General features: G+C 30.0%; 1 protein-coding gene across 1 annotated transcript in view; it reads left to right on the top strand.

Moving 5' to 3' along the window:
* LOC134727737 (uncharacterized) overlaps nucleotides 1-12,864 on the top strand; it is a 162,006-nt gene that overhangs the window by 11,976 nt on the left and 137,166 nt on the right. Inside the window, exons 7-10 of the mRNA XM_063592123.1 lie at nucleotides 2,719-2,826; nucleotides 5,013-5,114; nucleotides 7,608-7,709; nucleotides 12,068-12,169. Coding sequence (XP_063448193.1) covers nucleotides 2,719-2,826; nucleotides 5,013-5,114; nucleotides 7,608-7,709; nucleotides 12,068-12,169 — 414 coding nt within the window. The remainder of the gene's footprint in view (nucleotides 1-2,718; nucleotides 2,827-5,012; nucleotides 5,115-7,607; nucleotides 7,710-12,067; nucleotides 12,170-12,864) is intronic.

Raw genomic sequence — 12,864 nt, 5'->3', positions numbered from 1 at the left:
GACATTTTGTTTCATTTGGCAGGGAGATTATGTGGACCAAATTTTATAAAACTGTAAATAGTGCATTTTTTAAATTTAGATAAATATACAGCAAAAAAATACTTTTTTTTTCTAAATTCATGACCATTTGATAAAAATGAGTTATTTCTGAATAAAAAATCAATAAAATTTTAGAATACTTATTAAATACAGAATTTACAAATAAATTAAAAAAAAATAATATGTGTTTATCTTTTAAAACCAAAAAAGTTATGGCTTTCTTTCGAAAGGGAAAATACGGCAACAAATCAGAATTTTGAGCAAATATACAAAATTTCGACCTCATTTAACTCAAAAAGTAGCACATGAAGGTATATTTTGTATTACATATTTGAATTAATCAGGCAAAAAATGGCCTGTATGGAAATTTTCATCAAACTGTAAATACGGGATCAAAACTGTATCGTATGCCCTGAAAACAACACTTTGATTTGCAACTAACGTTTATACTCAAACTTATACACAAAGAATGGAAAATGCTGTTTCTACAAAGTTGTATCACGATTTGAATCGAAGCAAATAAAGCGTTAAGGAAAAACGATGTAAGGTTAATTAATCTCACACGTTTAATTAACATAAATAACAATTTACATCACACACAAATAGTTAATAACGTTCGACCTTTCAGTCAAAAATTAAATTCACATACAATTGTCATAGTTAGTTTACGTAGTTGTCTCATAATCAAAATACATTTCCCAACTTATTCGGTATTCAAGAGCATGCAGTTGCTACTTAGACTTTGTAACACGTCACCAGTGTCTCCGCAGAAAGTTGATGAACCAGGGTTATGTCAAAGAACGTGTCATCCTCTTTCTAAATACGTTCCTCGGAAGGAAGCAAGACCTTGTTGATAAATTTTCCGTTTTAACTTTACAAATAATACAAAATGGTATTGATGTATAGATTCTGGGTACTGCTTGGTTTATCATCTTCATAACGTGTAAGACTATTCTTTTATTTGTCTTAATGAATAAGACTTTTACTGTTTTGTCTGTCTTTCGTGGTTTCCATTTGACGTGGCTCTGTAATAGTGTTATTGTTCTATAATAATTTCTGTATTATCTTTAATTTTTGTCGATAGGCTTTTGTCTATATGTTTTTTTTTGTGTTTCTCTGTTACAAATGACGTTGCTCTGTACTATATTATCCCGTAATTATATTATTGTGCCTTAGTATACTTTTTTTTTAACATATTAGTTTGTTTTTTATAGGGATTAAGATAATAACACAATGTTGATTACTGTATCCCTGTTTGGACATTTTTACCTTTTATGTATGTTTGTTTTGTTCACTTAAAGTTGTCAATACAATCGAATTTTATGCATCTGTCTTACTAGTGAGAGGTTTAGCGAGCTACATGATAAGACCAGTTTAAAAACACCATTTTCTGCCAGTACAAAGTCAGGAATATGATAGTTATTGTCAATTCGTTTGTTGTGTCTTGGGTTTTGATTTTGACATTTAATGAGGAACTTCTGTTTTGAATTTTCCTCATAAGTTATTGTTTTAGTGAACCACTTTTCGATAGTGATTTGTAAGACGCTGTATCCAAAAACTATATAATATAAATTAAAATTAAAATATATATATTTGACCAAATGTTTTCTATGTTAACTTACCTTCAATCGACATTTAAAAATATTCTTTTCTCTTGCAATGATTATGGTTGTCAAAGCAGCCAATGTATAGTTTGAAGATGCTGATCTATATATGAATATTCATAAACTAACATTACACTAATATTTGAGGAAGAACAAATAAAACGGACAACAAGTGTAATGATTTATATACTTATTTTCTCATGTAATCTTCCTCACCATTCCAAATACGGAAAGGGAAGTTTGAAATTTATTCATGTAAAAGTCTCAATACCAAAATGGGGCATAATAAGGTTATCTAAGCCACGTAGTTTTCATGTTTACTTCAAATATTTCTGACAAAAATACGTACAAAATCCTACAAATAAAACCACAATGCATACATATTTAGTACTTACTAGAATTCACGCAAAAAAAAACCCCAACAATATTGATGCATTTAAGATTGCAAAGGTTAATGGCAAAACAAAGGAGTAAATGCAATTTCCATTTTTTTTTTTTTTCAAGTATTGAATATAAAAAAATGATAACAAAATTCAACAAGTTAAACCGTAATACACTTATATACATACAAAACGAACTTATATGAGTTCTTTCTGCGGCCTCGGTGGGCGATAGTTTAGAAAAATCATCCACTGAATCACTAGCCAATCAACACTGGGGCTGCGCGGTCGATATCAAACTTAATGGACAAATATTTCTACAATAAACTTACTACTCAGAGAAAAAAAGAAGAAGTAAAATTTTGCTAAAGCTTTCAAATCGTCTGATTTTTTATAACCCGTTTGCTTTTCAGGATGGTTGTTTTATAGAGTCAAACACGGATATAATTGAAAAATCGAGTCAGGTGGAATAATCTTTGATCAGCAACCATCAAAATTAACTTCCACAAAAAAATTTCAACATAACTTTTACACATTACTTATGTAATGACATATTTTGTTTAGATCGCATACATTAGATTTATCTGTAACTTACCAGTAATTAAATGTTTGTGTTAAACTGAATATCAATCAGGCTTATGTATTGTTTACATTTTTGCGTAATTACTGAATATATTTCAATCTTTATGTTTCAGGATGGGGACACTGTTTTACACATACATGTAGCTGCTAGAAGACGACAACTTGAAATTGTCCAATTGCTATTAAAAATTTCACGTATAGACCCAAATCAAAAGAATAAGGTATGAGGTACTTCTTATTTTTATGGGTGTCAATTTAAACTGTTCGAATTCTATTATTCATCTTGCGCAACCATTAACACATAGACATGTTTTTTTTTTATTAAAGCTGTACCACTATTCTCTTACTACTTCCGATTTCCCAGCTTAAATTTAAGTTTTGTAACATTGAGATTTTCGATTTTTTTTTTAACATTTACATTATTTTATGCATACCAATCTGTTAAATAACCCTATGTTGCCGACGAAAACAACCTAGGGTTCATCGTAATCGAACGTTATAAGTACTTTCTTTATTTGATGTACTATCTATTTTCGAAACAACCGACTATACACAATCATTTATATAGGTATTAAAATAAGAAAACTTGTTTGAAGGAACTACTCTGCATATATATGCGTGTACAAATACACAGAAAAAATAGAAATTGCGGGTACTTTGATTAGTTTTCGAGGTGCGAGCAGCTGAAACTAACAAACATCTTAGAGAAATCAAAGGAAATAAATACTAAGAATAAATCTGGAAAATTATGATATCCATTTGAATTTGTTGTTAAATAGTGCACCAAGTGCTAAATATTGTGTTTCTCTCGAAGAATATGTTAGGTAGAAAACAATGAAATACATAAAAAAAAAAAAAATCACTAGACACATTGAAAACAAATTGAAACGTCCAGTGGCAAATATTATAACATATCATGTTTTTACTAGCAGTTTCAAACCAATGTAGTAGGAGGTTGTGACAGCTGTGTCGTTTTTTAAATTCTTTGATTTTGCTTAAGGTGTCATTAGTTTTAAATTAATTTATTTCTTACTGTTTCGACGTTGTTTTAACATTAAAACAGTTATATATTAACGACTGTACGAACTTTTGAGCATTTTCATCAGTCATATTATAACTGTGGCAACCTTCTCGGTGCGTTTTTGTTGTCGATTTAAATTTAAAACAAATCCTTCCAGAGTTGGAACGATTACAAAAGAGGGACGATATATACCAGACGTACAGCAAAACTTATAAATCTAAGATAAACAAACAAAACCATGGCTAAAAAAATAAAGAAAACAGACAAATAATAGTACAAAAGACACATCATAGAAAACTGAAGTAAAAGCAACAAGAAACCCACCAAAAACTTACAAAATAAGTGCCGCAATAAACTGTTCATTTGCAGTTGATTTGATAATGTACACTTAACAAAGAATTGTATTGTGAGCAAACCAAGGTAGTAGGTGGTTGTGAGTAATAAAAACTAAAGCACAAGTATTTAACTCTTGTTATGGTAGTGTTTGTTGCAGTTATATTTGAATTGTAATTGATTTTCCAATGCTGTTTACCCATATTAGCGGCTTTGTTAAACTTGACTTCATTTAACTTCCGATTGTCAATTGAACACACATGTCATTTGTATATTAAGATGGGAATCGACAACACTTTGTCATACGCATGTTTTCTTTACAAATCTATAAACATACTGCAAATGTACAGTTTCAGTTGCGATTGTCAATTGGTCTCAACATTAATTAGTTTATCGCGTGTATTGTTACTTCATCTTTCTAATCGAATTATTCCAATAACATTAATAATTTTCTACGTCCGTATGATACTACCAAACAATGTGTGAACATTGCAACCTTTTTATTTCAGTAAACGTACACTCCTTAAAACACAGCTGTTAAAGATGTACCCCTAACCATGGTCCAAACGCTATTTTAGATAAAAAAAAAAAAAATAGATGCAAATAAAGAAAATCAACACACTTTTTTTCTTAAAATGTCCTTTACCAAATCAGGAATATAGCAGTTGTTATCAAACCGTCCGTTTCTATCTTTGTTAGCATTCCCTTGTTTTAATTCAGTGTTCCTTTGTTGTTCTGTGGTTTACTTCTTATAGTTGATGTGATTTCCTCGGATTTATTTTTCTTTGCTTAATCGAATTATGGTTATTAAACAGCGGTATACTACTGTCGTCTTTAATTAGATCCGTGAATTTTCATCCTTTTATTTTAGTTCATTAAAAAAGGATGTCTCAGAAAAAATCATGAGACTTTTCTGCAAACACGGTACCCAAATAAGTTGGTTTCGCGTATTGTTGGCTTGTATTTCGTATTTTTGTATTAGACTTATTTTCAAAAAGTTGTTCATATCTATACCTTCGACTTTTTTTGTGATCAATGCACTTTTGTTTTCAGAAAGGCGACTCTCCCTTACACTCAGCTGTTACACGGGGATATTTTGACACAGTCAAACTGTTATTAGAAAGAACAGATATAGATGTATACTGTGTAAATGAGGTATGTAATGTTTTTCATACCAGGGCTGTACACACTTGAAAATTTCCAGTTTGATAATCTCACTACAGCTACAGCTTTCCAGGCTAATAAACTATTATCCTGAATGAAATTTGAGAAACTACAGCTTTTCCTTATTGTATTCTTTTCTCTAGAATGAGATTTGATAAACTAAAGCTTGTCCTGATTATATGCTTTAAAAAATTAATGAGATTTGATAAACTACAGCGTTTCCTAATTATATATTAGTATCTAGAATGAGATCTAATAAACATAAGCTTGTCGTGATTATATACTTTTATAAAGAATGAAATCTGACATACTATAGCTTTTCCTGATTATATACTATTATCTAGAATGAAATACGTCAATCTGTAAAGACCGAAATGTTGAAAAACACTGTTCATACTTCTATGTCAAATATGTTGTTGTCCCCGTAGATAAAGTTCATATCAACATCGTTTTTTGTGTAAATCTCATTTCATAAACTGCTTGATACATGAATAAAATTTTGACAATATACTTGGAAACTCAACATATTCTTTCCGACACTTACCAAAGAAAAAATCCTAAATAATCATAAGTCTGTTCTATGTTCCTTTGGAATTTTAACCAAAGATGAAGAACTGGATCTTCCATCACTGTATTGGATACCCAAAACTACATAAGTGTCATTACAAACAAAGGTATATTGCTGTGTCATCCAAGTGCTCCACAAAACCTCTTTCTGAACTATTGACATCTATCTTATCAGCAATCAAAACCTGGCTTCTTAGTTATTGTTAGTTATTGTGAAACTGTCTATTCTAGAGGTGGTGTTAATCATAGGTGGATACTTCAAAATTTCAAAGATCTTATAGAGAACATACAATCTAATACTCTTTCATCTTGCAAAATTATTCAAACATTTGATTGTTTTACACTTTACACAAGTATTGCCCATTCCAAAGTAAAAGACAAATTGAACAAGGTGGCATTGCTTTGTTTTATAATAAAGACTGACTTCATGCAGAAACATCTTTGGAAGAAGGTTAGAAGTGAGCAATATCCTTTAACTTTATTCTAAAGATGATGTTCTCTCACTAAATAATTTGAAATGTATTAACTATGTTGAACGCATTTATCCGATCGAACTAGAGATAAAGGATACAACATAAACAGTTAAGTCTGCGTGATATCTTGACTAACATCGAGAAATTGACAATAAAGGTCGGTTGAAAACAAAACTTTACGATAAAAAGATGACTTTAGCTTCCCAATAGGGAACTCTCCATTACGATATAGCAACATATCAACAGCACCTGCATACGGAGTATATATCTTCAAATTGATACGATATTCTTTGGCCTATATTATCAAAAACGTTATAGTTTGTGAAATTTAATATTTTTAGTTTAGTTTGTTTCTGAAGTCAGAATGTGTTGAGATTTAAAAGGTGTCAAGAAATATTTCATAATTAAAATTTGATACATTTTTTTATGTTGCCTTTATTGTTGTTTATTTGGGACTTGTAAGGGGCTTCACATATGTACCAATACAAGTCGTCATATATTTGAACGTTTTTGTCATACATCTCTTCACTTTGTTTGGTACTTATTTATCTATAACTTTCAAATTATTGATTTGAGCGTTCCTGGTACAGATAAATCAACAATAGGGATTGAAACATCGTATGCTTTTTCAAAACCAAAAAAAAAAAAATTAACAAAACGGTAAATGTATTTTTTTTTTATCGTATACTGTACAACAGCATAAGATAATTTACGTGTTTCTATTGATAAAATTGATCTGATCAAAATCTAATAATGTGAGTAAAGCTCTTAAAATTCTACAAGCAGAAACCCATGAACAAGTTACATATATATTATAAAGTTTTAACCTTGGTTTTTTTTTCCTGGTAATATTAGATTGTTCAATACCGATTAAGCATTGGCCTTAACACTTAACCTTAAAATTAAAAGAAGGTTTATTCTAAAATCGTATTTAAATACTTATATATGCGATCAACTGGTAATTGAACTGGCCAACGACAGTAGATCATTTAGGTCCATGAATTTCAACGCTTTTGTGTTAGAACTTTGAATATGTCATCATTCAAATTTGATGACGGGAACTTTGTTTTTCACATGACTTCTAACAAAATAAGAACTCGAAATGAAAGTCGCCTTGACCCTGTTTTATCTACACAAGTCATTAACGTTATTCAAATGAACAGTTTCAAAGGAATTGCAATTTATTATTACATGTAGTAGTTATCAAAGGTACCAGGCTTATAATTTATTACGCCAAACGCGCGTTTCCTCTTCATAAGACTCATTATTGACGCGCAGATCAAAATGTGTAGAAAGCCAAACAATTACAACAGTCTATATATAGGTCCATTTACTTGGAGTTTAGTAACCTTTAGGTTATGTATTGATATTATCAAATTATTTATGTAAAGTTTGTCATTCTTATACCTTCGTTTAATACTGTGATTATTGCAACTGTTTTCAGGATGATGATACTCTCATACACTTAGCTGTTAAAGGTGGATATCTTGACATAGTCAAATTGTTATTAGAACAAACAGCTATAGACCCAAACAAAGTAAATAAGGTACGAAATGTAGTTTTAGTCAGTGTTGGCATCTTTTGTTAATATAGCCCAGACAACCATTAAATTCAAAATTCGCAGACGATGTAGCTAGTAATATATGTACACAACTTTTCAATACTCTTTAATATTAAAACGTCAAAAAAATGCTATCAAGGAAAACAAGTCAAATGCTAAAAGATACAAATCGTTCGTTCATTTATACTTTGCTGTTAAGTGTCAGTTTGCTTAGAGTGCCACATATGAAGCAGGATCTGCTAACTCTTTTTAAACACATAAGATCACGCCCAGTTTTTGCTGGAGGTTGTGTTGCTGAGTCTTTTTTGTTATATATTGTGTCGTTTGTACGATTATTTGTCTGTTTGTCCTTTCCTTATTTGGCAATGGCATTGTTTATTGTTGATCCATGAGTTCGAATGTCCCTTTGGTATCTTTCGCCCTTCTTTTGTTTGAGGACCAGGTAGTGATCAAGACATGAATGTCTCAGATTTTGGTGAAAACATATCAAGGAACCCCCCTTAATTAAATTTTTGTTTAATCCAAACAAAGTTTAATTTTAGACCCCGATTTGGACCAACTTGAAAACTGGTCCCATAATAACTAAATGGGGAATGTGTCCATAGGGACACAGATGATGCCCCCGCTAGTTTATAGCCTAACAAAGCCTAACAGGACATAACTGAATAACTGTTAAAGTGAAGCTGCCAAACATTCAAATTAAAATGAGTTTAGAGGTAATGATCAGCAATATTTCCGTTTGTAAAGCGGCATAACCCTAGAATGGTAATTTAAGAGCTTGTACATGTAAGCACTGAATTGTATAGCTACCTTGGTGATGTATTAATCTTACTAAATCCCAGGTTGTTATGAAGTTTGCTGTATTGCTGTCAAATTTAAGAATGATTTTTAACTAGGTAAAAAAAATAGAAGTTGCAGTTTTAACAAAATAGTGACAGTACACTTTAATTTTTTCAATTCAACTTAGATTTTCATCAAACTCTACAACTATCTTTGCAATAAATTAATCTTACTGAATCATAGATTGTTGTTTAGTTTTGTGTTTTTCTGTCAAATTTAATTAATTAAGTCAAAAAGCGACGATTTTAGAAATATATCTTTCCTCAAAATTTGGGAAAAAGTATTATATAATTCCTTTAATAATTTATTCCTTTTGATATATATATTATATAAATATATCAAAAAGGGATGAAACATTAAAGAAGTTATCAAAATAGTTTGTCTGATTTGTATTGATTTATAAAGCAATACCTTCTGCTTGGGGCAAACTTATTAAAAATATCATATATCAAAGAGTTTTAAATTCTAAATAACATTTATTCAAAGTTGCAACATCCTGTTAAATCTAAATTGCAAGGCTTTTTTAATTCACTAGATAAGTAATACACGAGTTTGAGAAAAAAAGGGCTTTCTTTTTACCTGTAAAACTCACATGTTCTGATGTAATTCAACCATGTATAGGGCCATGTCATTAAATTTGAACAAAATACTATTTTTAAGATTTGATTTAAATAAATGGTATCTGTTACTTTGAAACACATTTCTTTTTTGTAAAGGTTATCAAGGATTTTTATGAAAGTTCATGATATTAAATTTTTGTTTTAACCAAAAAAAATGGTGTTTGTGTGGTTTTAGCTGATTTGAAAAAATTATGAAATCTTAAAACAGACACTTTTTTTTTGTTAAAACAAAAAATTAATATAATATATGAGGAAAGATATAATTCTAATACCGTAGCTTTTTGGCCTAGATCAATTAAATTCTCAAATTTGACAGAAGAACACACACATAAATAACCTATGATTCACTAAGAGCAATATATTGCAAAGATAGTTGTAGAGTTTGATGAAAATCAAAGTTGAGTTGAAAAAGTAATCAAAATAATTAAAGTGTACTATCACTATTTTGTCAAAACTGCAAGTCCTAGTTTTTTTTTACGTAGATTGAATTAATTCTTGAATTTGACAGCAATACAACAAAAAATAAAATGACCTGGGATTCAGTAAGCTTAATATATAGCTAAGATAGCGACATAGTTTGATGAAAATCTAAGTTGATTTGAAAAAAGTTATTAAAAAAATTAAAGTTTACTGTTTCTATTTCGTCAGAACTGCAAATTCTAGCTTTTTTCACCTAGATAAAATTCATTCTTGAATTGTACAGCAATACTACAAATAACTAATTGACATGGGATTCAGTAAGCTTAATATATACGTAAGATAGCTGCATAGTTTGATGAACATTCAAGTTGATTTCAAAAAGTTCTAAAAAAAAAATAAAGATGCCTATCTGAATTAATATAATACTTTTTATTTTTACCTATTGTAAAATTAAAGTCTTTCATTTCACAGCAATAAATCAAACTACCTAATAAGCTTGAATTTTATAAGATCAATATTTAATTTAGTTAGATGGGCTGATTTACACCAGTCAAAACTAAATTTGAAGGTCAAGACTAGTCTAGACAGGTCGAGACTGGTTGAGATTGAGTCGAGACTTGTCGAGACAGGTCGAGACTAATCAAGACAGGTGGAGACAGGTCGAGCCTTGGTCAAGACCATTTCAGACTACACAAAGATCATCGAGTTCTGAATCAGACAATTTAAGTAAAGTCGAGACCTAGTCGAGTACACTTAAGTACAGTTAAGTACAGTCGAGACAATGTCGAGACTAGTCGAGTAAAATGTGTGATCGATTTTACTTGTCGATCACAAACACTGGTCAATTCAGACTCTGATCAGTTTGTAGTACTATATCCTGTTTATATTTGAATGGCCATTATTTAGAACACTACCTTAATGAATGTCCATTACTTTACATGATTTATATATTTATTCCAGATACTTAGCATGCTGTATATAGTAATGCCTATTACCTGATATCATTTAAATGTTAATACCCATTTCTTGACATGATTTATATAGTAATACCCATTACTTGACATGATTTATATTGTAATGCCCATTACATAACAATTGCATAATTTGCACATCAATTTCCCTTAACAAACCTGATTTATATACACATACATGTAATAATGCACATACACATGACATATATGCATGATTTCTTTCTAATTTGACAAAAAAACTATGTTTGTCAATGCTGCATGTGCAGCTTCCCTTAATAGAAGATTAACCACCATTTTGTTCTGCTATTAGTCTTTCTAAAATGTGTAATTTAAATTTATTTTTGCAGAATTCCCTTTTTTTGCAAATAAAGAAACTCAATATACTTGACATGAGTGAAATGAAAATATCAAAAATACCGAAATTCAAGGAAATTCAGATCGGAAAGTCCCTTATCAAAAAGAAAAATCTTAAGCACAAACACGTCAAACAAGTGGGAAACAACTGTCGTAGTCCTGATTTGGTACAGACATTTCTTAAGGTTGAAATGGCGGATTAAACCTGATTTCATTGCCAGCTGCACCTCTCACTTCAATTTGACTTGTAAGACAGTACCGTTTTATCCTGTCCCAGTATTTCAGTGAAAATTTCAATTGACATTTCATTGCATTATAACCATCCAAGTTTCAAAACTATTTTATAGAAACACCAAATACGAAAATAATTCTGCTTTGACAAACCAAGAAAGATATGTATAACTCAGAAATATTTGTCTGCAATAAAATGCAGGGTTGATTTGCTACAACTTTCAAATTCAAGGGAACATCTTTCCAACCCCCTTTCGTATGAAACTGGATGTCACGAATTCTGTTCATTGGTATTACACCATAATAAAAATTGTATAATTATGTTCTTTTTAGATTACGTTTTAAATATTATAATAATTAATCGAGTGTGAGGCACTGCAATTAAATACAAAAATCCTAAATGATGGACAACATACCATTCTTCCAGTAAATCAATATATCGACGCTTTGCTACAATTTACATTTGTCATGTTTGTTTATTAGATTTATTATTTACTCCTTATGACAACTCAAATAACCTGTAAAAGAAGTGGAGCATTAATAATGCCTCATTTGCAAGACTTTAGATTGAACTACATGAATAACAGTCAGTCAGCTAAAAAGGTCATGACCATTAAAATCATCCAATGATCTTTTGAGATCACCAGCAACCACACGACGATTAATTTTTTTTATACAATGTGTTCGTAAATTTCCATAGAAGCAAAGAAAGATGTTATATCCAATTTTGATACCTTTTTAGAAGGTAAAAAGATATATTACTGTTTATTTGGACACTGTAAACATAACGAATAGAGAGTGATTTACATAAACAAGTTGTTAACCTACATAACAAACCAGTAAAAGTCTGGTTTTTCTTATTATTTTATTTATGAATAATATGAAAATCAGAACATTTCTATTTTAGTTCGGGAACAATACCTTACACTCAGCTGTTGAATATGGACGTGTAAGCATAGTCAAATTGTTGTTAGATAGAACAGATATAGATCCAAACAAAGTAAATGAGGTATTGAATGCAGTTCTTATTAATATAGTTAACCTTTGTTATTAGGCAAATACAACCATCAATATCAATGTCTATATAATGTTGTTTAAAAAAATAATTGTACACACTTTCCAATTTTACTGAAATATTCAAAGGTAAAAAAGCAAAACGCGACAAAACAAACATAATGCTAAGATATATGTGCAGTCGGTTTAATCACAATTAGCTGGGAAAGGGTGGATTTTTGAAGTATTCATTTAACATTTATCGCTTAAAAGTTATTGTCTTTGATTATTTTCCTCGTTTTACATTTGTGCAGATGAATGTTTAATCCTTTCTGATGTACAAGCAAAAGTATGATAATTATTAGGTCTTTAAAATACAAAAAACTACTGCAGAACAAACTATCTAAAATCCATTAAGTTTAAATGTATCAACCATTAACAAACCATTTAATCTCATGAATCCATTAAAATCACCAATAATATTTTGCCGGAAAATAAATAATGGTCTTGTAAAAGATGTCATGTACATACAAAATTATGATAAGCCATAATGAAATTACCATGACTTTTTCATTATTTTGAATGCAATAATGTTCTTTTCAATAAACTAATGGGCATTAAGATACTAATTGGCACTATTTTCTGTAGAGAAAAAGAAATGACCATTAATGATATCAACAATATCAAACTAATGGCAAATAATTTAAATCA

Source organism: Mytilus trossulus, chromosome 8, assembly GCF_036588685.1.
Source record: "Mytilus trossulus isolate FHL-02 chromosome 8, PNRI_Mtr1.1.1.hap1, whole genome shotgun sequence".
In the NCBI taxonomy this organism is placed as follows: domain Eukaryota; kingdom Metazoa; phylum Mollusca; class Bivalvia; order Mytilida; family Mytilidae; genus Mytilus; species Mytilus trossulus.
The sequence above is the reverse complement of the archived record's forward strand: the minus strand, read 5'-3'. Positions and strand labels throughout refer to the sequence as shown.